The 27,857-nt window shown below is 42.3% G+C and overlaps 3 protein-coding genes across 8 annotated transcripts in view; 1 reads left to right on the top strand and 2 right to left on the bottom strand.

Annotated features, from left to right (window-relative positions):
• The first annotated feature begins 391 nt into the window (after positions 1 to 391).
• Positions 392 to 10,306, top strand: map3k19 (mitogen-activated protein kinase kinase kinase 19). Its single transcript, XM_046844670.1, is given in 15 exon segments — positions 392 to 978; positions 1,244 to 1,444; positions 2,375 to 2,566; positions 2,848 to 3,008; positions 3,243 to 3,358; positions 3,754 to 3,860; positions 3,965 to 4,019; positions 5,052 to 5,115; positions 5,483 to 5,736; positions 5,813 to 5,844; positions 5,927 to 7,798; positions 7,895 to 7,996; positions 8,651 to 9,086; positions 9,089 to 9,347; positions 9,472 to 10,306. Coding segments are annotated over 14 exon segments (3,921 nt in total). The 5' UTR covers positions 392 to 978; positions 1,244 to 1,276; the 3' UTR covers positions 9,575 to 10,306.
• Positions 10,307 to 10,437: 131 nt separating this feature from the next.
• ccnt2a (cyclin T2a) lies at positions 10,438 to 18,896 on the bottom strand. Of its 5 annotated transcripts, none has more exons than XM_046844672.1 (10): positions 18,664 to 18,890; positions 17,797 to 17,878; positions 17,345 to 17,473; positions 16,976 to 17,036; positions 16,054 to 16,116; positions 15,751 to 15,796; positions 13,013 to 13,176; positions 12,847 to 12,929; positions 11,777 to 12,761; positions 10,438 to 11,699 (listed from the first exon to the last, which is right to left on the bottom strand). In XM_046844672.1, the coding sequence occupies exons 1-10, from the start codon at positions 18,819 to 18,821 to the stop codon at positions 11,632 to 11,634; spliced, it is 1,839 nt and encodes a 612-aa protein (XP_046700628.1). In that variant the 5' UTR covers positions 18,822 to 18,890; the 3' UTR covers positions 10,438 to 11,631. The 5 variants fall into 5 exon arrangements, 4 of the variants coding, with proteins under 4 accessions (XP_046700628.1, XP_046700630.1, XP_046700627.1 ...); XM_046844674.1 differs by having other exon boundaries at positions 12,859 to 12,929; positions 18,664 to 18,888; XM_046844671.1 differs by having other exon boundaries at positions 10,438 to 11,702; positions 18,664 to 18,887.
• Positions 18,897 to 20,043: 1,147 nt separating this feature from the next.
• The window catches only part of acmsd (aminocarboxymuconate semialdehyde decarboxylase), a 79,546-nt gene continuing 71,732 nt past the window's right edge, over positions 20,044 to 27,857 (bottom strand). The window contains exons 1-10 of one of the 2 annotated variants that reach the window (XM_046845081.1): positions 27,697 to 27,844; positions 24,827 to 24,871; positions 23,914 to 24,010; positions 23,783 to 23,832; positions 22,892 to 23,128; positions 22,623 to 22,716; positions 21,819 to 21,914; positions 21,570 to 21,742; positions 20,597 to 20,695; positions 20,044 to 20,480 (exon numbers count right to left, since the gene is read on the bottom strand). In XM_046845081.1, coding sequence (XP_046701037.1) covers positions 20,418 to 20,480; positions 20,597 to 20,695; positions 21,570 to 21,742; positions 21,819 to 21,914; positions 22,623 to 22,716; positions 22,892 to 23,128; positions 23,783 to 23,832; positions 23,914 to 24,010; positions 24,827 to 24,871; positions 27,697 to 27,753 — 1,011 coding nt within the window. In that variant the 5' untranslated portion in view covers positions 27,754 to 27,844 and the 3' untranslated portion in view covers positions 20,044 to 20,417. Of the gene's footprint in view, positions 20,481 to 20,596; positions 20,696 to 21,569; positions 21,743 to 21,818; positions 21,915 to 22,622; positions 22,717 to 22,891; positions 23,129 to 23,782; positions 23,833 to 23,913; positions 24,011 to 24,826; positions 24,872 to 27,696; positions 27,845 to 27,857 lie in introns of those variants that run through there. The other variant, XM_046845080.1, reaches the window with a different exon arrangement.

The following is a 27,857-nucleotide window of genomic DNA, read 5'->3' as shown; positions in this document are numbered from 1 at the left end:
CATAACAATTGGTCCACTTCAATCATGTCTGTTTAATCAAATATGGACAAAATTGGTGAACATCGGTGTAGGAGCTTTTATTTGTTTGTTTTTTTGGAACATCCCTAGGTACTATTTGCTTTTAGAATAACCTACACTCTTCCGGGAAGATGTTCCTCTAGATTTTGCGGAGATTGGTACTCATTCTTACATAAAGGCAGGAGGCCTGGGCTGTCGTACAAATTAATCCCAAAGCTGTTCAGTAAGGATGAGGTCAGAGCTCTATAGCAGGAGATCTTCCACTCCAACACATGTAAAGCATACGTTCATGGAGCTTGAGGGAAGAACCACAAATATTCCCAATACTTGGATTTCATTTTCTTTGTGACTCAGGATCAGGATAAAGCAGTAAACAGAGGTAGCTCTGAAGAGGTATCAAGTTTATTCACATTCAAATCACGTGGTGTTTTCACTATTGTTTATTATTTACTTGTGGTGCCTTGAGTCCAAAAGTGTTACGCATTAGAGAGCATGATATTGATGATATGGAGCGAGGGATGAGAGAGGGGAAGAAAAAAAAAAAGCTATCCCAATAATTAATGTAAGTTTTATCCCAAAATGGTCTACTAGAGCAAGAAAAGAAATTAGAGAATAAAATATATGGAAAAACATCTAGAAAGCTACTTGATCTATACCACAAATCCTACCCTGAATGTTTACTGGGGAAAAAAATATACATAAATATCAGCACAAAAACAGCTGTGAGCCTGAATCCGAGCTGAACGTTCGGCTCGTTGTTGATCTCCAGCCCCACCGTCTCCATAGGAACAGGCTGTAAACTCAAGCAGGGCAAAACAAGCACCCAGGAACAATGAAGACTAATAACGCTTCAAAAATATATATATACACAGACGAATGCTGACATGACAATTTCTGCGCTCCATAGTCTATATTGGTTATGCTTCTGCATGGACAGCTGGTGAGAACCTGGACTGATGGGTGAGTAAAAAGGTTTTTGTTTTAAATATAAAGGATCTAGGTCTGGGTTGATTTAAGAAAGTAGAGCACAATGCAATAAGAGTTACTCATTAATCCTCTGGAACGCGTCGTGCCGAGGTGATTAACTCGAACCGTGATTTGACAAATACATGCATTCGTGTCCAAGAACAGATTTTTTCTTATTAAGACTCAATGATTGGCAGAAGACCATTAAAACAATGGAGAGAGAAAAAAAAAAAAAGCAAAACCCTTCGTTCCACCTTAGCATGCAGGTGAATCCGATTCCTAGGACTACAGCATGGAGACGGAGGAAAGAAGTGTCGTAGATCTGCTGTTGAAGGGGGACTTGGAAGCAGTGACTCAAGGACTGGAAGATGGACTTTACTCCTGGGAAGAACTGGACCAGCCGTACAATACCCAGGGCTCCACTCCTCTCATCAGTGCCTGTCAAATGGGCCTTGACCTGGTAGGCGATTCTGCTGTAATGAAACTTTGTAGTAAATGAGAACTTTGTGGATCTTGTAGAAAGGCGTGATGAGTTTGTTGAAAAATACCTTCCACAATTTTCCTTTTATAATGATCTCCAGTCTTCAGGATTTCCACTGAATTTTGGAGCAGGGTTTTAGAGATTTGTGTTCATTTCAGTACCAGGTGTTGTTCAGTGGGGTTGAGAAGGTCAGGGCTCTGTCCAAGTTCTTCCAAGTGAAGAAAATATATGGTACAATATACAGTTGCTTTTACATGTATACCACTTGACAGATACGCTTATCGAGAGTAACTTATAAATTGTGAGCTGTTGAGGGTTAAGGGCCTTACTCAAGGACCCAGTGGGGGCTTATATTGGTGTTGCTGGGATTTAAACTCAACCTTGACTGCACCCCAGGCCTCTTTACCATCACCTGCAATAGGTGGTGATCAGAGTGAGCACAAATCACAAGCCAACTCTAAAATCTAGATGAAAGTGGAGGAAATGAGAGCAAATTGGAACTAAATGCAGAATGCGATACTCAAAAAGCGCTGCTTATGACCAGGTGTCCGCAAACTTTTGCCAATATAGTGTATAAATAGGATTGCTTGATAATGGCATTATTTGGGTTATTCTGTAGATTTTTAATTAAAGGAGGTCAAAAGAAACTGTTGTTTACAACCACTAGAACCATTTACATCCAATAGGCCCATAATGGGCATAAAGAATGATGAAAAAAGAATGACCTCACTTGTTTACATCTCTTAGACCAGAGAGTCAAAACAAGCAAATGGCTTCCTCCAACAGTGCAGGGTCCATAGGGAGGAAGGCTCTCGAGTCGCATATCATTATGTAATGCCAAGATCTATACTAGACAGTCACTTACCGTTGAATGTAAAAGAAGTTGTGATGATATTTGTTTGGACGCAGGCCATGCGTTTCCTTTTGGAACGGGGCGCAGATGCAACCCTGTGTGACCACAGCAACCAAACAGCGCTGCATGTCAGCCATCCAGACCTACAGAAGGAGCTGTTGGCTGCCATGTTGAGACCTTTAACCCATCGTGCTCAGCTCTTAGAGGTCGCCTGGAGAGGGGATATCTGCACCCTACAGCGCCTGCTGGTAAGCAGACCGGTCTCTGACTTCCATTTACCATTTGGCAGGCAGGAAACCTGACACCCCATTCAGATCCTTTTATTTACTGGCACACAATAAAGCACAAGATTGGAACATGGGCCATCTGTAATTATGCTAAAGGAAATGCTCCATCAACCCATAGCTAGTGGTGTTACATGTGTATCAATGGAAGGTAACAGAAACCAAGCTGTTGATGCAACCAGAATTAAGTATAAATAATAAATGTGCCTTCTATCTGATAGAACAGATTTGCCTTTGTCTTGCAGTCCGAGACCAACTCTGTAGATTTAAACATCCAGAACCAGAATGGGTTGACCCCACTGATGCTGGCAGTACGGGATGTGGATCTGTTTGAAGGGTTTCAAGGCACCATGGGATGGAACTACGATCCTATAGAAGTAGTGAAGACACTGCTGGATCAGTCTGCGTAAGGAAACCGATTTATTTCATTTGGTTTATAACACACTTTCTCCAAATGGGTTTAAGCCTGAGCTGAATGTATACAGAATATTTTAGCATTAGCAAAGATGTGGAGCTAGCAGTTTAGGTAGTAATTGAGACGCTGGGAAATACCAGTCGCTCTAAGATTCTGCCAAAACTGTGACTGCGATCTAAAGACAAGTTTGCTAACAATAAATCCTCCAATTACATGTTGCTTCAGAAACGTGGACATCCGAGACCAAAAGAGCTACACTGTTCTCACCTATGTGTCTCAGATCAAGAGCGCAATCAAACACGAGTTGTTCCGGATCATTCTCAAACATCAAACTCGGTCAGGTGAGATTAGCTGCTTTCTGGAAGAAAATAAAAAAAATGATTACCGAGGTGGTATCAGAAAGTTTCATGACTAATAGTGCTAACTGGCGTTATTCTGACCACCTGCGATTTCATCATGGATTGCGGAGGTCCGGCGCAAACCGCAGAATTTGTTTGGCGCGCTTCCAAAAGAATACTTCCGGAACGTATTCCTGAAGTGGCAAAAACGGCGGGAGTATATTTCAAAGGTGACAGTCTGTAAACATAAATAAATAAAGTACATCCTTGTAAATAAACTCGTCTCCAAACTTTTTAACACCACCTCAGAGCAAAATTTATTAGCAGTTCTACGTTTCGATTCCTGTAAAGGCTTTCTTGCTGACTCATGCTACATTTTGCGTTGTGTTATTTTAAAGAGGAGCCCACAAAGGAGATGCTGGAGTCTCATTTTCCGGTAAAACACGATCATAATTCCCAGAGCATTTCCTCTCCAGTCATGTTCTCGACGCTGGCTAATGTGAGGGTAAGACATCTGCACCTTAGTGCACCGAAATTTAAATTTGCTTATAAAAGTCAAAGGGTCAGGAAGGGCATAGAACGGATAATGTGAAAGGATCTTGTTCGCAGGATGGAAAGGATCCGTATCTTGCGGTCCAAGAAGACCACAACTCTTTCCAGCAAGGTGAGCTAGCCTCGTTTCAAAACAATCCCTGTATCCCTCCGAGAGCCAAATACATGACAACAGGCCAAAGCTCCACCTGCGAAGCGTTTAAGGAAATACAGTAGCGCTCTGTCCTCTGTCCCCCCCCACTACCCCCTGAGGCATCACTCTCTGTTGAATTAAACACTCCAGCCTGTCTCTGTCAACACACACTGATACTCACTAGTCTGGCCCATCCCACAAAGCAACACTGACAATGGAAGGGGTGGGTCCGACTAAGCAGAGTCACTTAACACAAAACAGTCAAGTGATCTCAGACCCATACGATCCACAATGCAAGATTAGGAGACACCAAGCTTCCAGATGGGAAATAATTATTGGAGAAAAAAAAAAAAAAATCATCGGATCATAGCACATTGTTTTGGATTTCCGGTCAAGGAAGGCAGCAGGGGTAAGGTTTTATTCTAATCCAATTTACTAGATACAGTGTTTCTGCAGGTTTCACAAAGTCAAATTTAAGATTTTTAAGACCAGTAAGAAGGAAATTTACGATCTATTTTACATCAAAAACACACACAGCAACCAGCCATAACCAAAACCAAACAAGCTAAATATCGATAAACTTGCACTTCCTTATAGCTGAAAATAAAATTCGTTTTACGTCTGTGGTACAATACAAGAGAGACTTAAACAAATAACAAAAAGCTGATTGGCTGTTGGTCTCATTTGTAGTCATAATACAGCGAATTATATTTAGACTAGCGAAAGAAAGAACTGACACCACCACAGAAACAAAACAAAAAGTGCTGCTTGAACTTCGAAAATTAAGACTTGTTAAAAATTATTTAAGAACATCAAACTTAAAGCCAGAACAGCGAATATAATTACGAATGATTACTATGTCTTTAGAACTAATGCACGTCTTGCAAAGATGCGTATTTAACCTGCGTCAATGATGGATGTGCAAGTTTATCCTCAGGGCTTGTTTTAGCAAAAGTCCTAGAATTAAAAATACTGCTCGAGTCGGTGTGACCTGACTTTTTGTGTCCACAGATAAGATCATCCCCTTGTGCTTTCAAAGTACTATGGAGCCCAAGACCCACAGCAAGGCAACTAGGTGAGCCAGCTGACCAACATACTTAGCATTCAAACAATCAGAATTAGCCACATGGTGGTGAGGAAACAATTACAAATTAGGACAAACAGCCCTAAAAAGAGCTGCACCTGTGCACCCCGAGCCACTATATGCTTGGGGAAAAAAGCCTCTTGGTCCACTCACATTCTAGTGTATTGCTCCCATTTTTACACAAAGACTGCACAGAGGAATACTGTTACAGGTTTAACCAGCTGTCAGCATAAGACCATGTTTCCAGGTCATCCCATTATCCCAAAACAAGACCGAGGGAGGACAGAGAAATAGGCTCACTATGCATTTTCAAACTGTCTGATTTAGAATGCAAAACAAAATGTCCTGGTTTTCCTAGGTGGACATCATTACCAAGTCTGAGGGAAAGGAATAAAAGTTGGAACAAAGGTGGGATCTTGTTTCCAACCTCTGATAATAGAATGAAAACCTCCTTAATACCCATCCCTCCCATGACCAAGGTCACAGAAAAGACTCAAGATATTCTTGGGATCCACCCAGTTCCATATTTGTCTCCACTTAACCAGGCTGCTCCAAGCCTGGGCCTCCTTGATGCAAACTTTCTACCACAAGTACGGACCAATATACAGAACAGTAAGTGTCAAAAATGTTCACCATAACCGAAGTGGTTGATTCATACAAGTGATGATAATTTTGCAATAAATTACAGGGCTCAGTATCAGTGAGGCTGATGGACAAAGGGTAAGTTGAGTTCCTACTGGTCTTGCAATTCCTTAGATGATGATTTTTTGCAAACTTACCTTTTATATATTCTACCATTCAGGATCCACTTCCTGTTCCTTGCCTACGCACTCCAAAACATTTGGCTCCACTCGACCAAGAGTACCAAGAAGGGCGCATGCTTTCAAACTTCCAGTGTCCATCGACTCCTAAGCTATCCAGCCTCTTATCTTTTGGCTCCAAGGAAAAGAGAGAGAGTTTCTTCCGTCTGAGCTCCAGAGGCTCAAAAGGCAAAGGAAGGGGAAGTGAGGAGAGCAGCTACAGCAGTCAAAGCTCTCTTGATGAAGAGGGTCCTCAGGAAACAGGGCAAATGTTTGGGAACTTTGAAAGAGAACCATATACAGCCTTACTGCCCGCTTTATCTGTACAACTAATCAATTCTGGGATTACAGAACATGTGACATCAAATAGTCCCAAACCTCCATTCATGAGGCATCAAAAACTTGAGGCCCAGATGATGCACAACTCTAAAACATTGAGGAATCTGGATAGCTGTGAGACCAATGGTGTGGAAATAATCGGGTCTCTTGCAAATGAACTTGAAACAAATGAGACTGTTCCAGAGGGCAAACCTGCACCTGAAGATGGATCTTTTGTTCCAACCGAGCCCCGTATCTCTCCTGTGAATATCACATTGCATCCCAATAAAGCAGAAACCAGCAAAGCCAGAAAGACAACCAGAGCTGGTAAAATACAATGCAAACCTCCTCACACTGCCCAAACATTTAACATCTTGGACCGAACAAATGCGAGACGACATTTTGCAAAAAAATCCAGAAGGAAACAACTGTCCCAAGTTAGAATCGAAGACAGTTGCCTCATCGAAAATATTACTGGCGAGAACAATGAAGCGGATCTAACAAACATGGCACCTCTAAAACCTAGACCCAAACTTAAGGATGCACCATTGAAACACAAAAGGACTCCAGAGTCTATGCAGGAAGGAAGGCTGTGTGGAGCAAAAAAGATCTCAAACAAACCCCAAAGTCAAGGGCAACTTGTCAATCGGGACACAAGGAAAACAAGCAAGCAAGCAAAAAGGCCTGGAATTTCAGGGCCACAAAGAACCAAATCATCTCTGGACCATGTGAGTTATAGAGACATGTTTCTGGAAATTCATCACTCAGATGAAGGACCAGCTATTTTTGAAATGTTTGCCACCCCATTATACGAAAACCTCAAAGCAGGTAGTTCTGTCGACAGGCCCAAGCTGGTGTACTCTGCTCCTCAAGTTAAGAGGCAACTGAGTGGACAACATAGAGCTCCAAAACCTGCAGAGAATAACAGGCGGAGGCATGACAGAAAGAAGGGCACAATTTCCAAAGGGAAACACCGCAAGAGGAAAGAAGTCCCACCAACTGATCCACAAAGCCATGATTCAAGGCAAAATAGTGCCAGGGAAATTCTCGGCTCTGAGGGAAACAACCCGAAAAGAAAGCATCAACTTCTTACCACTAAAGATGATCAGAGGCACGAGTTGGACTTACTAGCACAGACTGAACATAGTCCTATCCTGTCAATGATCAGAGAAGTTACTTTAGAAACTTTAAAAAATATTTCCTTCCATAATCAGCCAGGAGGTTTATCCAGCTCATTTCAGTCACACAGAGGACCCAATCATAGCATGCAGCTCTTACAACTAAAAACAGACAAGCATATTAATGAAAGACATGAATTATTCTCAAGTGAAACTGAGGACTCTGATGCAGTTCAGCTCTCGTCACAACCCTTGATCAACACATGGACAGGCAACAGGACAAAGTCCCCCGTATACAGGTTTTTCGATGAAGTGGGCGAGGGACCCGTTACAGACGACTTGTTGAGACGTTTGGCAGAAGAATTGATTTCGTTGGAAGAAAAAGAGGGGGAACCGAAAAATCCAGAATGGACAAACGACCCTCCAGAAAAATTCAAGGTAATTTTAAACGAGGTGCAAAATAATAAACAGCTAATAAGAGTTAAACCTGTACTCTAATTCGTAAAAAAATTGACCTTTCTTATTCTCTAACAGGTTACTCCGTTGAACAATCTGCTTCGTACTGAGAAGTCCAGTGTTGATGATACAATCACATGGACAAAAGGAGAAATTCTGGGCAGAGGGGCGTACGGAACTGTAAGTAACTTAGCGTCAAACGGTTGCAAATATTTTGGCAGTGATTAGTAAAAAAATACAGGTGGTCCCTGAGTTAGAGTGGTGCGACTTGCGATTTTTCGATCAACGAAACTGTAAAAACATCCTCGTGCGCCAGGCATACAGTGTATATGCAGTACGATATGTTGGGACGTTGCCAGATGCACACATCTCAAAGGCGGGAGATTTTTACGGCGTTTTTTCGCCGTGTTAGAGAGCGCATATTTTGTTTCAAAGCCCAATTTTAAGCTTGTGTTTATCGCAGTCGGACGTCTCATCAGCTACTGGTGTGGTTCTTACCGCTCAGTTCATCCAGCTCTGCTCTCCACTCACGAACCAGTGCACGTCCACGTTCCTGCTGCCACAAACATATATATATACTTTGATGTTTAAACATTACAATAGTGTAAATTGCTGTTTTGCTAAATTATGTACCCCAAAATTATTAACAAATTACAATATGATACACCATACTAATCACTATTCTTTAAAACTCCTGGGTAGGTTAGGCAATGTCACGCATGTCTCGACTTACGATATTTTCTATGGAGTCATCGGAACGCATTATAACTCGGTACCTACCTGTATTAGAGAGATGAACTGAAATTCCACCACTCCCTTTGCTTATGTTTGCAGGTGTACTGCGGACTCTCAAGTGAGGGCCAGCTGATTGCAGTCAAACAGGTGACGCTTGATGTCTCCAATTCGGAGACGGCAGAGAAGGAGTACGATCGGCTGGAGCGAGAGGTAGACCTTCTGAAGAACCTTAATCACCAAAACATTGTGGGCTTCTTGGGCACCACTCTTTCCGGCAACGTTATTAGCATTTTGATGGAATATGTCCCTGGAGGCTCCATCTCCAATGTTCTGAATCGCTTTGGACCGTTACCCGAGAAGGTGTTTGCCCTTTATACGCGGCAGATTTTAGAAGGCGTGGTTTACCTTCATGACAACAGAGTCATCCATAGGGACTTGAAAGGGAACAATATCATGCTGATGCCCAGCGGAATAATCAAGTTGATCGATTTCGGCTGCGCTCGTCGCCTTAACTGTTTGACGCACAGCGAAGCCGGAGCGATTTCTTAACGTCTGTGCATGGGACACCGTACTGGATGGCTCCGGAGGTGATTAATGAGTCTGGCCATGGTAAGAAGTCAGACATATGGAGCATTGGGTGCACGGTGTTTGAGATGGCCACGGGAAAGCCACCATTGGCACATATGGGCAAGATGGCAGCCCTTTTCTATATTGGAGCCAAAAAGGGTTTAATGCCTTCGTTACCTGATGTTTTCTCAGAAGACGCTAAAGGGTTTGTCCAGGAATGTTTGATCAAGTAAGCGCCCTTTTCAAACACATCTGACCTCTAACGCGATTTAGGACCAAAATTAGCAACAATAAGGAATCAAATAAAAGATTTTTTCTTTTCTAGATGAATAATTTTTGTTTTGTTTTTACAGTGACCAGAAACAGAGACCATCAGCAGCAGATTTATTACAGCATCCGTTTGTGTTTTACCTCCGACAGTCTACGACTAACAAGTCTTCAATCCTTCACCAGTAATCTTGCCTGAAAGACTCCTTCTGAAGCGGGGGAGGTGGTAGCTCAATGGTTAAGATGTTGCTCAGAATGTCGTGAGTTCAAATCCCAGCACCACCAAGCTGTAACTCTGCTCAGCCCTTGAGCAGGGCCCCCGAGTAAGGCCCTTAAACCACTGTTCAGTTGTATAAGTGGTTCTGGATAAAGGCGTCTTCCAAACGCCATAAATGTAAAGGTCGATGTTTAAATGAACACGTGCCAATGTGTTTCCTGACAATTTTCACGTTGTACATAGATGTGTGTTGATGTATGTAGGCCAGTTTCTGATCCTCCTAATGCTGATTTTTTTTTGTTTCTATAATAAACAATTGTACAATGAATATTAGACTTAATATACTTTATATTAGACAGAAGATTCGCCCATAATTTATTCCTCTCTAAACGTTCTGCTTGGTGTTGAACTGACGCTGAACTGTATGTTCGTGCCGAGTAGATACACCAAGCGCCAATCTAAACGAGTTTAAAATGGAGTTCGATGCCTCAATCCCTGATTGGTAGATCGCTGCGTGTTTGACCGGTTACGTTTTTATCCTCGTAAATAAAAACGAACGACTGATTTAGCAAAATGTAAAAAGTTGAGTAAATAGTAAATGTCTGAAATGTAGCGCAACGAAAATACTTCAGTACAGATACTCGAAAAAGCTACTGAAGTACAGTAGAGAATTGCATTTACTTCATGACTGTGCACCACTGGTTCTTACATGATCGGATGCCAAATATGCACACAGGGTACACGAGAAAGCAGCAAAAAGACCGTCTTGTAAAGTCCTTGAAATGGCCGAGTGAAGCCATGCGGGAAATGCGCTGAATAAAAACTGAGGCTGAAGTTAAAGTAGTGGAAACCATGTGATTTATTGTCATAATCCAAATGAAATGGAGACGAAATCCAAAAATAATCGAAGATTTTGGACTTGCCTTGCTTGAATGTCTCGGTTTCTGTCGGAAATTAAATGCCTCAGAAACTGTTTGGTGCGAAGAGAAAAAAAAAAAGAAAAACTGAATGCATGTACAAATTAAAAAACAAAAACATCTAAGGAAGAAACAAACCAGTGCAAGACTGAACTGGTAGGGCACGGCCCAGGCGCCTCTTATTCAACACCAATTATTCAAAACGTCTTATCGATATACAACTTTGTACAAAGAGGCTACAGAGTAACCAAGGAACCGATTTTAAATGCACTTCACAGCAACGGTTATGTAAACTTCATAGAATTAGAACGTGTCCTTATTTGATTTTTTTTTTTTTTTTTTTTTGAGGCACAGACTTTGGCATCCAGCTGAAGTCCATGTCGGAGGTCACAAAAAGATTAATTAGTATTAGTTACACTGCATCGCCTCGGACGACATGCCAGGTGATTGTTGGAATTCCTGCGCCCTCTTCTGACCGCTGTGCGCAATACAGGCTCTCGCGTCCCCGAATGATACAAGCAGCGCCAAACCTGAGTATTTAAAGTATAGCTTTTCTTTAAACATACAAAAACGTATGTACATTTATCTCCACCCTGCGTAAACGACGCTCTACTGCATTCCTTCGATGGCTGAGACATGCACATCGTACATAAAGATACTGAAGCGGGAAAAAAAAGGTTGCGTGTTTACAACTACGCAGCGTGGGGGGGGGGGGGTGTTTACAAAAAGCAGGATCGCTTCAGTGTCTTACACGGTATTATTTAAATTATCACGTAAGGAAGAAGAAAAAGAAAAAAAGATATTCGCACCCTTCTTGCCTTAGCATAGCATTCTATTGTGTGGAGAAACTTATTTGCACCAGGATGTCCCCATAGCGCTGATACACACCCCCACACACACTTGGAAATGTGGAACACAAAGCAGCAGTTAGGCGTACGAAAAAAAAGGCAGCAAGCGAGCGAAGGGAATCACAAACTTCAGGAAGATTTTTTTACTCTTCACCTCGCTCACGTTTTAAACGAGGATAAACCTCTGTGTCCTTCTCAAAAGGCGCTCATGATTTCGTCGCATGAGTCCTTAACAGCGAGTCCTTGTACTGTGTGTTGGTGTTCTCAGGACCACGGCTCTCCGCCGACTCCTTGTCCGCTTTCGGGAGCGTGCTGAGATGTTCGGAGTCCACCTGCTGTGCGACAGAGAAGGAGGTTAAGTACACAGCTGCGAGATGAGACACACTGTACTCACGTGGAGAAGAATTACCTGCGGCTGGCTTGGAGCTTTTGTTCTTTTTGGGGTGGTGATTATGGCTGGCGTCGGTATGCGTCCTCTTACGGGACGAGCTCGAGCCTTGGGCCCCATCACCCCCGGGGCTCCTGAGGGCAGAGGCGCCTCCTCCGCCCCCGTGCGAGTGCGGGTTCGAGTGTTTATGGTGGTGCCGATGCTTTTCCTTGCTGACCAGCGGACTGGAATGCTTGCTTTTGCTCGCGCCTTCATCCGACGAGCTGTGGCGTTCCGAGGAAACCTTGATCTTCATCTTCAGCTCCTCTTTACTCGTTCCACTCTTCTCGGCCTGGACGGGAAGACGGAGCTTCAGCGAGCTCCCTTTCTCCCGTCTGTCTCCACGGGCTTTCTCCTGGCCCATTAAGGGCAGTTTCATCTTCAGCGGCGAGCTTATGGAGGTGCCGCTCGAGCCCTGCTGCAAGTGAGCGTAAGGGTGTTGCGGCTTTCGGTGCTCAACCTGACCAGACCCACCGAACAAATCTCTGGACTCTGATTCCGTGCTTGGCTGCTCTTGCCTGCGTTTCTGGGCCGCCAGTTCGGCCGCGTGCTTCTCCTTGTACTTCTCCAGGGACATTTTTAGCGGCTGAGACGTGGAAGGGGGCGGGAACGCTGACGACTTGGCCTTGTGTTCCTGTTTGACTGTGGGAAACTCGGTGCGGTGAAGATGCAGAGGAAGCTGTTTAAGAAAGTACGAGTCTGAGAGTGCTTGGTCATGAGGCCAGTCCGCAGAGCCTGGAAAATCGTATGATGTGCCTTGCACAGTGCCGGCAATATGGTCCAATGGAAGCCCACTGCCTTGGAGGGACATAGGGAACGACGTAGAAGGTTTGGAAAAGGCTGCGTTCGTGGAAACTCCGGAAACGGCGTCTACCATCGACTGGTCCTGGGCTAACGAGGGGTCGGGAAAAGACGTGCTCTCTGATGATGGTCCGTCCGTTTTAGGTTTTTTCGCAGCTTGTGTTGCCTGAGAGGAAACCCCCCACCCCAAAAGTTTGAATACACGCCGTAATAATATATAAATCAATATTTAAAAAAAAAAGCTTACACACAGAATTAATTACCCTCCAGTTTCGAATCCTCTTTAACTTACTGGGAGTCTTCTCCAAAATCTGAAGGAACTCGTGCGTCAGCTCTGCATGAGAAGACGTTTACAGCTCAGCTTCGCCGTACGCACACACACCACGGGACACGATCGCTAGAAACTGATCCACTCACCGTCTAGTAGCTCGAGAGTGACCGAATTGTCTACGTACTCCCACCAGTGTTTGCCGTCGGTAGACACGGGTATCTCCCAGTTAGACCACTTGCAGGCTAGGTGAATGCATACGCAAGCGATGACCGTGGGCCTGTGCTGCAGGCAGAACGTGGTGAGGTGGAGGCTGTGTGGAGGAGACGAGGGAAGACAAACGAAGAGCAGACCTTCATCAGACACAGCCGAGACGCGCTTTTAAACATTCAACATGTCGGTAGACATGTATTTTTAATATACAATTTATAAATCAATTCTAAATTATAGAATTATAATGAACTTGTAAGGCAGTTTATCGCTGGATTCGGAGAGTATCTAATGCAAGGGCTGGGTGATGTAGAAAAAAAAAATCTAATATCGATTATTTGCAGCTTTCAATAAATCACTCGAATCATAATCCAAAGTGATTTGCGTCTCTTCCGTTTTCCAATATCGATGATATTCATCGGCGGTCAAGGATGTCAGGCATCACAGATGCTCAACCCTCATCATCTGATCACCCAACCCACAAAGCAAATCTGGGACACAAAAACTAACGAGGGGTTCGACTCGGTTTCAATACTTCACTAAACAAAGTCGTGTATTTCCAAATGCCATGCAATTATTGTCCTGAAAGGAGGAAAAAGGGTTATAGGTTCAAGGAGAAGGCAGAAAACAAGCACATAATTATCATCCATTAGATTTACTATCGAATCCAAAGCATTTGCAAGAACTTTCGACACTCTACCACCACTATATTAAACAGACAAGCACTGGATATATTAAATTCTGCAGTGGATACTACAGGATTTCAAAAGTTATGCACTTTAATAGTACTGAGACGCATGTAATAATGAGGTCGTGGTGAAAATTGGATGGTAACCCTGTGCCAATGAACAAGACCAATGTTTGGAAATGGGACTGGTGGGATCTCTGTCAAGATTTACACGGAAAAATACCAGTGATGAACCTCGGGTGCCATGGATTAGAAAAGCTAATGTAGGAAAAGATGTGATACGAATCCAATTGTAAATAATCTAGTATTACCCAGAGTACTATGGGCATTATGACATTGTTTCAATTGGAAGTAATCAGGAGCTGCGATAATCCAGGACCCACTGCGTCGACACAAACACCAACCTACTTTTATTTAACATCAAGTAAAGCATTCGTAGTGCAGCTTCAGATTCATTCGAATTGTTCTGACTATGTTAAGAACAATAACTTGTATTTTTAAAATGTTTTGCCGTGAGTCACGTGCCCTGAAGTCCATCATGGTAACGGTACATTCGGGGAAAAAATTCTTCAAAATGGTAGAGATGTTTATGTATTCGTATGACGGCCTTAAATCCGATTGGTTCCTCCCTTCGCTCAAAAGATAGTTATAGTTTTCTTTTTTTACTTGACATGTTCAAATATTACACCTTTGTCCCACATGCAAACATTGATTTAAAAAACAGAAATAACCCTAAACAATATGGACTACAAATTTTCATTAATTCTAAAAAGCTGTTAAAAAAAATCATCATGTACCTGAAAGGAAAAGAAACAAAATTACACAAACATTCGACACAGGAAGCTCCACATCTAACCCTTTGAGGACCTCTTTGCTTCGGCTGGATGCCATTCAAAATCTGTGCCTGGATGTGAATCTGACAAGTTTGGCTGAACTCAATCGTGCAATTCTCAAGTGAACAAAAAAGTGAGAAGGCTGTGAAATTTTTGTCTATTGTTAAACCTTTTAGGGGGAAAAAAATTGAACTATTAATCAGAAAAATGCTCAGCTTTCATGGACATCAAACACATGCACACACACAACACACCCACTTGACCTGAAATCCCTAAAAAAAACCTTTGGACTGAAGATTAGAATCCACCAGAGTTATCTGGAGATCATGTATGAAGGAATAGCTTAGATCCATCGGTCTTGACGATTGGAACTATCAGCAAAAATCAATACAGACATTTTTTCCGGGTCGCATTATACAGTGCGAGAGCACCCTCTAGAGGCGACTCACTGACACCACTTGCTGTTTATTCGATTTTTTTTTTTTGCAATTGGTTGATATCCATAAAGACAGTGTTTCGGTGAATTTTTCTGCACTGACAATTTTTCACAGCCTTCTTCGCTAATTTTTGTGAGAGGTGCCATAAAAATTAGGTCCTTAATGGGTTTTTTAAAAATGAATTAACAAAAAAAAAAAAAATGAAACAAATAAGAATAGATAATGTGAAATGTTTACGTGTGTGTAAAAAAATATCAGACGGATTATTAAGCTGATATGACAAAAATTATAAAAAAAAAATTACAAAAAAAATATTTTAAAGGGGTCTGGGGACTTACCTTGAGGCCTTCTATGTAATGTATACATCTGTGTAATCTTTAGCTGCTATTCAGGCTACCAAAGTGTCTTTTCTTTTTTTTTTTTGTAAGACAAATGCACTCCTGAAACCAAGCAAACGTGAGGTTCAAGAGCACCACTACACTTCTCATTGTGCATCTGACCCCCTCGGTGCCGACAGTGATCCCTCGTACAATACACCGCACTGCGACCGGGGGCCGGTACCGCCGTGCAGCCTTGCCCTCCCGGGTTAACGGGTGGGAAAAGAGGCGTCCCAGAAGCCGCCGGCGCATCGAGGGTGTCGGACACTTCGAGGGGAACCTGCAGTAAAGGAAGCTATAGTGTGCAGTCACAGTGCAACAAATGAGGTTCAGGATAACAACCTGTTGGTAGCCATGAAATAGGAAGTCTGTGCCAGATCCTTGCTTGCTGTGAACGAGAGGGGAAAAAGGAAAAGATAAAAACGTGTTAAGATTTGTGACATCTACGAGTCGCAATAAGAGCTCTACGTTTTCTAACACATGGGGAGGGAATTAATTTTTTTTGGGGGGGAGGGGTTACCTCTCCTTGTACTGTAGTTCATGCTTAGGTCAAAAAAGGTCACACATACGGTTGTTTACGGGGGATAATGGTGTAGAGACTGTTATATAAATATAAAAAAGGGGTTGAAGAAGCAAAGTCTCTACCTCGCACTAGTTGGGAACATTTCACAACATCAGTATGAGGATGCTCAATAGTTATTTCAAAGCCTGCAACAGAAAGGGCATTAGCATCAAATACCGCTCAAGCGCAATGCAAGAACATTGTCCAATTTGATCTATAAACTAAAAACAAAACACTAATGCATACACATTAAACCTAGAGACTGAATAATAGGCAAGGCTAGATGTGCTGATAATTAGGCATGTGCTGATAACTGGTCTCCAGTTGTCTGGACCTGGAGAGCAACTCATTAGAGCAGGCAGTGAGGAAAGCGGCTGCTGCTGAGAGTAAGGACGGATCGCCAGACGCCGCTTTTCAGGAAGAGAACGTGACCTAAACTGAGAAGCAGCGTGTAGCGTTTTTAGGTTTTTCTGTACGCAAAAGTATCGGACTTTTTGCAGCCATGTGTCTCTCCAACATTTCTCTAGAGAGATTTGATTTGTCTATCTTCAGCAATCAGAACACCACACTGGAAAGGTCAATATATGGACCTTTCCAGCCACATGTTTCTCCACCATTTATAATTATTGAGATTCGACTTCCCGCCTCGTCCTCTGGATAGATTTCTGGAAAATAGCGATTTCCTGATTATCCTATCGCGATGACTGGTCTTATATCAGCACGTGCCTACTTACAGCATCACCCAATTAAATCGACAAACACTAACCCCCTGTAAGATCATTCCCGTTATCCTGTTACACATTTTTTCCCCAATAATCTACTGGTTTAATGTCTGTACACTTTTGATTAACATAGCAAGGCAAAGTTTGTTTTTCATTTGGAAATGCTCAGTAAACACTATGTGAGTATTTGGTTTAAGCACAAAAAGTAGCTGTGGCTGGTTTTCGAGACCAAACGGTTATGTGCAACATACGTTCATTCATCCTTCCACAGGCTTCCACTTACCTAAAGTCTGCAGCACTATGGTTTCAAGTATCACCAGCTCTTGCGCTTGCTGGAGGTACGCCTGAAGTTCAATAGACAATCATTACATAATGCCTGTAATGTGTCTCGCCTCATAAGCTTTTAACCCACACTATCAGCCGCCACCCTGATCGAGGGCTTCCGACAGTCGTGGCAGCTGAATTCTGATGCTTTTTCTGGAAAACTGATCATGGATGCCTACATGCCCCCCAAAATATTAAGCGAGGGGCCGTTTATGGCTCGGGAGCCGGAAGAACCGGTGCCACACAAACGGAGCATTTACGAGACTGGAGGTAGGAAATGACTTAACAAAACATAAAGAAAAAAGAGCCGGGAATCACCCAGACTTACATTACTCTTTGCGTCTAAAGGAGGCTCTTGAGGGTTTAAACAGGCATGCGCCACTTTAATCACGTGTTCAAGTTTCCGGGGTTGCTCCTCCACTTTCGCCGCCAGGAATAACGCGGTGGGAGAGATGATCTTGGGAGAAGATAAGACAGGAGAACATCAACAAACAAACCCATTTCAATATGGTGCTTTCTGAGATTTGCAGGACCACCCAGGTTCTTTCCGGAGCGGATACCGAAACCGACTGCGTTCACGCCAGAAAGTGACGGGTCGCTCGCCATCACGTGAATGTCACGTTATAAATTTAGGAGTTAAACCAGGCAAAAAAATCAATAAATAAACATTACAAATACACACAAAATTTTAAATCTTTCAAACAAAAGCAGGAGTCACTTTCTAGTGTGAACAAAGAGTCCGTTTCAGAAGCCGGGCTTCATCAGGAGCAGGACACTTACGTTTCTATGGAATTTGGTGAACGAGTGGTACATATAAAACCTGTGCATGTAAACAATCGCGGTGTTTATCGTCAGTTGCGAGCTGGGATGAGAATTAAGGAACAAATGAACGAGAAATACGAACGTGATGTACATCCTGCTCTACCTGGGAAACCTTCATCCTCGTTTCAGATATGTGAAGACCACACGACACCATAGGACACACCAAGACACCCCAGAAAACCTGGACATCTCTCCATAAATGAAATGAATAAATATGGACCACCTGAAGCACGGGTTCCCAACACCACAAAACATTACGTACATCCAACTCCAAACGAATTGTGGCAAATTGGAAAGGTAGAGCTTCTAAATTCTACGGACAACCTGGGACACCTGAAGACAGCCCAGGACATATCACACCCCGAGAAACCTCAGGACAGTCTGGGACACCCCAGGACCGTCTGGGACACCCCAAGACCGTCTGGGACACCCCAAGACCGTCTGGGACACCCCAAGACCGTCTGGGACACCCCAGGACACCTCATCACAACCTGGGAAAACCCCAGGACACACCAGGAAACCTCTCTGAACATCTCTACACAAAGGAAGAACTGTGAACAACCCGGAGAACAACCTGAAGAACAACACCTACTCTATGGTCGGGTGTGAAGACCTCTAGGTCAAATGTAACCACGACACCTTGAGTGAAAACTGTAACCCCAGCAAAAGACTGATTCAGATTTATTCTGCCAAAGAACCGTGCTTAAGATTCATGTATTAAAGTTATTCCAAATAGAAAAATGTAACATTTCTATGTAGCTGGAGGTAAAATGAGGCCTAGTAAATAAAATAAGAGCCCCATGTCTTCTGCTCGGGTCAGGATACACGTTCAGCCTCTGTCCCATATCCTGGATGAGGTTCGCGGCTTGTTGCCGGTACGAGAGCTCCCGGTCGGGCTCGACTCCGCACCGCCGCGACGGCGTCGCCTCCAGTTGCTCCCTGGAGAAGAACCATTTGGTCGACGAGCCCCGGTGCGCCGCCATTGCCCTCCGACAACAACAGTCGTAGACAGCGCGCCGACGTCAGCACGCAAAGCCACGCACGGCAAGGCACGTGCGCGGCGCACACAAGGACGTACTTATACGTCATCAAAGCGTGCGGTTCAATGTTTGTAGTTTTCACCTGGATCAAGTCACGTGGCTCATTCTCATTTTCTCTCTCTCTGATGGGAGGATCGGATCATTTTTCTGACTTTGTGGATCTTTTAATCTTTGAGTCTTTTAGTTTCTTTCGTTACTTTGATCAGAAATAACAATAAAAAGGTTACGCCCCCATCACGTGTACATACACTAACTTTGGAGTTATAATAATGAAAATATGACAATGCAGCTGAGGACAAATAATGATAAACAGAATAAGTAGCTTATCCCTTGTATCTTCTGGTGCGTGTCATTCGTTCTTTGGTCACGTGACGCCCATAATTAATGTAACAATAATGCCAAAAAACTGAGCTATTGTATTGTGTAGCATCTATGAGAGTCACGTGATAAAAGAACGAACGACTCGTACCAGACCACTCATGAGATGAACGACTCAATTCTGTGTAATGGATTGTGTAGCGTCTACGGGAGTCACGTGATAAAAGAAACGAACGATCTGGACTAGAAGAGTCGAGAAGTAAACTCCTCAATTCTGTTTCATGTACATAACCTATAGAAGTAGAATCACTCTTCGAGACGACTTGTTGTTCTGAGTCACACAAAAGAATCGTCAAAATAAACGAATAGTTCATCAGTAATAGATTCTATAGTGTAGTGTAATTCACCATCCTCTATCATTTCTCACCAAGGCGACCCTGATGACCCTCAAAACATTGTGTTCATAACAAGTATATACGTGTGAAAAGTGTGGGAACAGCTAATGTTTTATGGGTTTCTGAGACAGATGTTCCTTTTGTTTTGGTAAAAGCCCAAAGCTCACATTTGGACCGTGGATGTGCGATAGACATTTTAGTCTCTAAAAGAATAACAACGATTTTTGGGGTTGTTTTGGAGACTTATTCTGGAAAGTAAAAGGAATTCTAAACCAACATGGCTACCGTTCCATACTCACGTCGTGTGTAAATCGTAAATCTGTTATTAAGGTGCATGAATGCTTTTCATTGAATATAAAGTTCTGGATATTTATAGTTTGATCAAAGGAAATGTATTTATTTTCAAGTGTAATTTTTTCTTATATAAAGTGCCTTAAGAATCAATTTTCAAATGCAATATACAAAATAAACTTTATTATCATGATTATTATGGATCGTAATATAACTGCACCCCACGCCTCCTCACCCTACATCAGTACCTGATTGTAGTAACGCCCCCTTGTGGCTGAATTAGCGCCAATCTCCACAAGAACTCTCGAAAATCTAGTGGAGCATCTTCCCAGAAGAATGGAGGTTATTATAATAGCAAATGGGTGGAAGGGGATGTTAAAAAAGCACACACGGAAATCTCATGTCTATAATAGTGTACATATATTGGATTTCTCGTTGAAGAAGAATGCCTGTGTAGAAATCGTTCAATGACGTTTTCATATTTCTGGAAGCAGTCATCTCTCCCATAAGAGAGGAAACCGAGTCCCCCGGCATGTCATTCGAACTGTTTCCTCTCAAGACCTAAAAATTTAAGGGCGTTTCCCACCAGGAGTTTGTCCTGCAAATAAATGGAAGAAAACTTCAGCTGAGCGTCGACAAAAAAGCATGATCAAATGTAAGTATTCGAATAAGCATCTGAGGAATTAGGAGGATTTTAATGCCAGCGTAAGGGACCTTTAGCGTTCCGTTGAATTCCTTCATTGACTCTATCAATGTTCCCGGCTCTAGCTCTCCAAGAGGAAATGGGTAATCCGTTCCCAACATCACGTTATCCTAAAACAGAAAAAGAAAAGACGCACCGACTGAAACAGATTAGATACTGGATTTTAACGACTGGATATGCCTGTTAAATCTTAAAACATAATCAATGGGGCTTATGGAGACGGCTGATCCGCTGTGGCGCCCCCTAATGGGATTCGTTGGAAATGCCTTGATGTTTGGATTTCTATCATATAACAGAGTATAGGATATAAATGTCTAAAATTAAAAGTAATTTACTTTCATACTATGTGCCTTTAACATGTTTGTGCATATCTTACTTACTATATACCGACCTCATAATTGAGGGCACACGATTGTACAGCGTGGTTTTGGATGCTTAGCATGAAATTTTCCCTTCACTTAAACTAGGAGATCCAAACCTGTTCCAGCATGATGATGCCCCTTCATGAAGATCTGCTTTTCATGGGTTTTAGTGGAAGATCTTCTGCTATTAAGCGCTGACCCTCAAACCTATTGTACACCTTTGTGTGCTTTTCGAACATCCCGTTCCACATTTATTTTGTATAATAAGATCCACTTTTCTGGGAATATGATCCTCTAGATTTTGGTGTAGGTGAGGTGAGGAGGCCTGGGGTGCAGTCCGAGTTCCAATTTATTTCAAATAGGAGCAAGAGATGATCCCATGTAAAGCAGATCTTTATGGAGCACAGGCGCATTGTCATCCTGGAACGGGTTTGGGTCTCCTAGTTCAAGTGAAGGTCAAATTTTAATGGCATCACATTTAAAGACATCATGTACAATTTGTGGTAACAGTTTGGGGAAGAACCACAAATGGCTGGAGAAGTTCTTCCAATTGTTTGTCTGTTTAGTCTAAGTTTACAGTTTATTACTACTAGATTACTCTGAGATGAAAAAGACATCCTACCTTCCCAATAACATCGATGAGTAACTGAAGGGCAAGCGGGTCATGGACCAGAGAGTCCGTATAAAAGGATCCTAGGTATTTACGTGGATTGATCTTATTGTCGGTAGCACAGAGGTCAGGCCGCACGTTGAATCCGTGCTCGATTCGTCCAATCGTATAAGGAAAAGCGCCACCTTGAAGAACGACACGCAATTAATCACACACCAGTTATCTCCCGTCAGAGACGTTTCCAGGCGTTTCATAACCAACCTCCATGAGCAAAGCAGACCTTGAGCTTAGGGAATCTTTCAAATATGCCGCCAAAGATCATCGAGCAGACGGCCGTTGTAGTTTCCGAAGGCATACCTGTAAGGAAAATGACGGGATTTTGAAAAATACTTCTTAATGATTATTTAAGGGAAAATAACACCAACACTTTCATTGTAGTATTCAGTGTTCAACCAATGGACATTGTCACAAAGCAGCTTTTAGAGATTTGATCTATTTATCCTGTACGTTTATTCCTGAACGCGTGGAAGATCTACTTGAAATTGTGGTGTAACAGTACACAAAATTCAAGTTTTTTAAGTCACGATTTTATGTCACGAAAACGGTTATATCATCATCAGTTTACATTTGTAAAACCAATACAATGATAGGTTGGTTAAATAATTTATAAAACAATCAATAAAAGAATATTTTATTTTGAACATTTTATATAATATATACCGAATAAATCTAATTAATGCAATACACTTTTGGGTTATATTGATTAAATTCAGCAATCGATTAATTTCAATAAAATTAAATCAATTAAATAGTTTACATTTGTTACACCCCATTTGCTTAATTCAGATGTGTATATACAGTAAGTGTGTTTTACATTTAACATCAAATTTCTAAAGATATGTTCTAAACTGCTCAAGTTATTTCAGCAGACTTTAACTCCCTCGAATTGAAAGGATTGTCAGGATTTAATTATGATTTAATTACGATTTCCTGTACGGAGTAAGCAGCCACAGCGACTCTCAATTGAAATAATCCATTAAACTGGTTTAGAATCAGTTCACTTACCAACTAGCCATGGCAGCCAGTACTTGGCCATCCTCCCATCTGTCTGCATATCCCATGGATGCACAAATATCGCACAGTTTAGCTCTTCAGCAGCCTGATGGATTCAGAAATACCATACATGCCATCATCGTCCACTGTATAAGCCTTATTTAAATCCCTATAATCGATACTCCACACTATTTAGGTAAAGATTACTGGCACACATGACCCAGGGCTCCTCATGCCACCTTACTTACGCTCTTGAGACATTATTTTGTCACTGGACTTACAGCGTACACAGGATAAAGCTCAGGAGCATTCAGATCCCAGGTGTTGATATGTGAACCAATTTGGACCCCTGGGAAACCCAGCTCCTGCATGCAGCGTCGCATTTCTTGGACAGCCAGCTCAGGGACCTGCATGGGAAGAGTGCCGAGGCCTACGAAGCGCTTAGGGTATCGCCTCACGGTGGCTGCCAGGTCGTCGTTTAGGATCCTAGACAGGTCCAGTGTGTCCTGAGGCTTTGCCTTTTTGGAGGAACAGATAAATTCATATAAATTTGATCAACATGAAGAAATTCAAATGCTCTTGAATTTATCAATAGTGTTTATAAAAAGTGCACATTTGTAAAACAAGGATGATGAATGTTGGGACACTTAACTTTCCAGCCATTTGTGGTCTTTTCTCAAACTGTTGCCACCAAGTTGGAAGCAAACAATTGTATAGGAGGTTTTTGGATGTGTTGTGATGAAATTTTATTAGAACCAGGAGACCCAAACCTGTTCCAGCATGACAACGCCCCTCTTCACAAATCCAGCTCAATTAAGATACAACACCCACGACCCTGTTGCCGGTTCACCGCTGTTCTTTCGTTGGAGCACTTTTGATAGATATGGATTATCGCAAACCAGGAACAGCCCACAAGATCTGTAGTTTTGGAGACGCTCTGACCCAGTCGTCTAGACGTCACAATTTGTCTACTTTGACCATTTTTCTTGCTTCCAACACGTCAACTCACTTATCACTTATTAATGGCCTTATTAATAAATCCACCCACTAACAGTTGCCATGTTAAAGAGATCATCAGTGTTTTTCACTTTACCGCTCATAATGTTAAAGTTAATGTTAATGCCTGATTGGTGTATATGTGAACGAGGTCAAGTTTTGAAGTAGGTATTTACCCAGTAGCTAAACATTACAGGGACAGTAGACAGGGCCTGAACTGTGACACCTGAAAGAAACACAATTAGAACAGTTATCAGCTATTTTAGTCAGATATTTTTAATTGATTAAAATAAAGAATCGGCTTTACCGTGCTTATCCATGTCCTGTATCCGGGCCTCAGCGTCCCAGCAGTTCTCCTGAACAACACGGAACACTTTCCCATCCTTCATCATCTTCGCCTCTCCCTGGGAATCCATGGATTCATCGAATGACCACAGAAAAAAGCCGCACATATTGTGTATAAAATATTTGATTAAGAAAACCTACAATTAATATCTCAGAGAAGGAAAAAAAAACACTGCTGTAAGGCTGCTTTTTGTACTCCCAGCCACCAGAGAGCATCGCAACCACGAAGTACCTGAAGTTTGTCATTGAGTGGAGGACTAAGAAAATATATATACAGTATATAAGCGATGGTTATACTAATATAATCTTAGAATCATATCTATAGCGCTGATTTTTTGACAGTCTTTGATAACTTTGTTCCAGTGAAAAGCCATCAATGAGATAAAGTCAAACCATCAATGAGTTAAAAAAATCACACTGGCAGCAAAAATCTAAGACCAATGACCCCGAAGGACCCGAGTTCCTGGGACATCTGCCATCATCTGTCCCCGTATCCTAAACGGTAGCTTGTTCTTCCTGTGCTGCCCACTCATTCTTCACAGGGGTCTTGGTTGGCCCAAACCAACGTTCTCACACAATCCAACCCTAATAGTGCGCCAGCACTGCGATCGTTAGCACAATTCACTGCAATCTGGTGCAGAGGAAGCAGTGCTGCTGCTTTGTCGATATAGATGTATAGCATGTGACTTTGGTGCAGGCTCATTTGCATTGATTTAAAGACCACTAAAAAATGTGGAAGACTGGAAATTTTGTTGTCGTAAAACCTTACTAAGCTTGGCTTTTTTTATATGTCCAGCAGATGATAATAAAAATACACATTTTATTCACATTAACAATCTCTGCAATGTTTCCTGCATCTCTCTGCATTTGCTCACCTTGCAGTGGTGGTGGAGCTGGACAAATCCATCATATCCATATCTCTGGGAAATACAGGCATATTTTGAATTAACAACAAATGAAATAAAGACATTATGCAGCACACAGTCTTCTTACACTTTCACTGCCTGCCTGTCTTTTAGACTCTGTTTATGGATTTAACCTCCTGACCTGAAGAATTCTCCTGAAAATTCGCTTGCGTATGATACAGATACAGTGCAAAGTAATAGAGTGTGTTAGAGAAGTGAAGAAAAGAGTGGAGTGGGTGGAGAAGAGTGATAGCAGGAGTGATTTGTGATAGAAGAGTATCTGTGAGAGTGAAAGGGAAAGTTTAAAGGACTGTGGTGAGACCTGAGATGTTGTATGGTTTAGAGACAGTGGCATTGAGTAAAAGACAGGAGGTGGAGCTGGAGGTAGCAGAGCTGAAGATGATGAGATGTTCGTTGGGAGTGACGACGATGGACAGGATTAGAAATGAGTTTATTAGAGGGACAGCGCATGTAGGACGTTTTGGAGACAAGGTAAGGGAGGTAAGATTGAGATGGTGTGGACATGTGCAGAGGAGGGACATGGGGTATATCAGTAGGAGAATGCTGAGGATGGAGACACCAGGAAGGAGGAAAACAAGAAGACCAAGGAGGAGGTTTATGGATGTGGTGAGGGAAGACATGCAGGTAGTTGGGTTGAAAGAGGCAGATGTACAGGACAGAGGGGTGGGAAAACGGATGATCCGCTGTGGCGCCCCCTAATGGGAGAACCCAAAAATAGAAGAAGTATGATACAGATACGTGTTTGAGATTTGGTCTTGGTTTGACAAGAATTTCAGAAACACAACATGAAAAGAACCAAACTATAGTTTGTCCTACTCTTGATTTCCAGTCTTTCAATAATCAGCAGGCAGTCGAGACAGTTTTGGGTTAAACTGTCAGGGCAGTTAAAAGCACTCAGGGCAAAGAGCATAAACAGGGTTTGTTGATTTTTTGCACAATTTTCCGTGCATTACGGTTTTCCTGGGAATGTTTTTGTGCAAATTCTACCGGAAAGAAAACGCCAAAAAATAGAAACCTGGGCCTCCTCACGAAGTCCAGCCATTTTTTTTTTAAATCTGTCTATTAAATATCAGTGTATTTGCAAACAAATCAATTTCTTCCCCTCTGTCAGGCATCCATCCAATCGGAGAAGGTTTAAATGCTGACGTTACTGTACGCCTGCTAGATTTCCCCCGGGGCTGCCAGCTCGAAATCTGATAAGTTAAAGCAACAGCTTAATCGTTATGGATTTGAAGCTAGAGGCGCTTGCACTGCTGATTGTAAAGAATCAAAGCAGAGTCACAAATCAGCTTTGTTTTTAAGACAGAACGTACATATTAATCTACTGAAATCTATTGCTGTCTTTATTGTCCCATTCAACCCGGCTGTGACTCCCAGTTTCTCAATTGAATACGCATCTGTTTCCATTCAGGACTTGGGCACAAGATGAGCATGGAGAATATATGGATATTGATCAGCATGTTGGCCGCCATCTGAAGTACCTGGTGTATTTATCCAGTGACTTGGAGGCCAGTTGTAAGGGTTTTGCATGCATCAGTTGCATCCACAACGCAAAATGTTGGTAGGATGAGTTTGTCATTGGGTGCATTGGGGGTCCAAGGTTCAAACATGTCATTGATTTGGCTTTTGAGTTCTTAGAAGTTGGTGAAGTGATAATGTGTACTGGAAGTGAGAGAAGAGCAATAGCCATCAGGCCTAAATTCAGTTTCTGAATTATGGTCAATAAAGATGCTACATGGAGAGTTGGGTTGCTGAAATAGTAACATTCCTGCTTGGTGTATATGTTCATGGTGGTTCATGCGTACATTGGGAATTCCGTCTTGGAAAATTGTGGAGTGCTCAGGATCTTAAGAGGATATCCACAGATGCAGCATCATTGCAGCAGCAAACCACTGTGATATGCCACCTTGAGTTGTATTTCTTTAACGATTTGGCCATAGGATGAGAGATGTTTACCTCTCTGGAAAAAGCCAACCTTGCTTGTGAGCAGACTGGTGAACAGGGTGACCTTATGCTGTTTAGAGATGCCCTTCTGGCTGGAGAACTAAAGAGAGCATTGTAACATGAAGCCTGTGCTCTGGACTGAAATGGCATCATGTTGTTGTGCTCTAAAATTCTCCAATTCTCTCAGAATGGAGTCCAGTCTGTGCAGCTGGGGATGATTTCGCATCAACGGCCTGGAGATCCATTAAACTACAGAGCAACACAGAAGCTTTGAGGATGGATTTGGACTGCACTTAATGTCAACATTCTGCTACAATGGCCTACTGGTTGCCTTTAATCGCATATCGCTGCACACCTCAATGTTTAACTGTAATGAATTGACATTCGGTGCCACCCAGATGATGACGGGTTCCTTCTCAAGTCTGGTTCCTCTCAAGGTTCCTGCTTTATGCCAGTTCAGGGAATTTGTCTGGATATGAATAATTACTGAACTGAAAGCATTTTTACATACCACTGGATATTAACATTAACTTTGCCCTGATTCTGAAACCTTACATATAGATCACATGTGAACACAACGAATGATTACCTTCACTGTTGACACAAATTAGCAGGAAAGGCCAAGGTCCTACTCCATTAATATTTTACTAGAGCAGAATTCAAAAGCAGCCTTTCTACAGATCTCACTGTTAAATCCGGTGATGTCCTCAAAAGACAATAAACATGAGAATATATATGCTTATTGAACAACAACACACACACACACACACACACACACACACACACACACACACACACTCTTGCATGTTTCATACAATTGCTATGATACAATTGCTCATATTACAACTTATTTATCCAGCTCTGATTTTCCCTACCTTCTTCAAATCAGGCCATTCTTTGGGTAAAATATGGTTATGGATATCAATCTTCATCTTCACAGATCTCCCTGAAGTCCTGAAGACACAGAGCTTCAGCGTGAGAAAGGAATGAAAACTGGATCATGAACCTGAAGCTCAAAGTCAACACCAATCACTGA

This window comes from Silurus meridionalis, chromosome 3, assembly GCF_014805685.1.
Source record: "Silurus meridionalis isolate SWU-2019-XX chromosome 3, ASM1480568v1, whole genome shotgun sequence".
Taxonomy (NCBI): domain Eukaryota; kingdom Metazoa; phylum Chordata; class Actinopteri; order Siluriformes; family Siluridae; genus Silurus; species Silurus meridionalis.
Note: the sequence above shows the minus strand (reverse complement) of the source record. Positions and strands in the feature narration are given on the sequence as shown.

Coding starts and splice junctions, on each gene's coding strand:
- ccnt2a (XM_046844671.1), bottom strand. CDS start 18,821: ATGGCGGCGCACCGGGGCTCGTCGACCAAATGGTTCTTCTCCAGGGAG. Junction 12,930..13,012: donor CACTCTCGAGCTACTAGACG/GTGAGTGGATCA, acceptor CTTCTCATGCAG/AGCTGACGCACGAGTTCCTT. Junction 11,703..11,776: donor AAGCTCCAAGCCAGCCGCAG/GTAATTCTTCTC, acceptor TCTGTCGCACAG/CAGGTGGACTCCGAACATCT.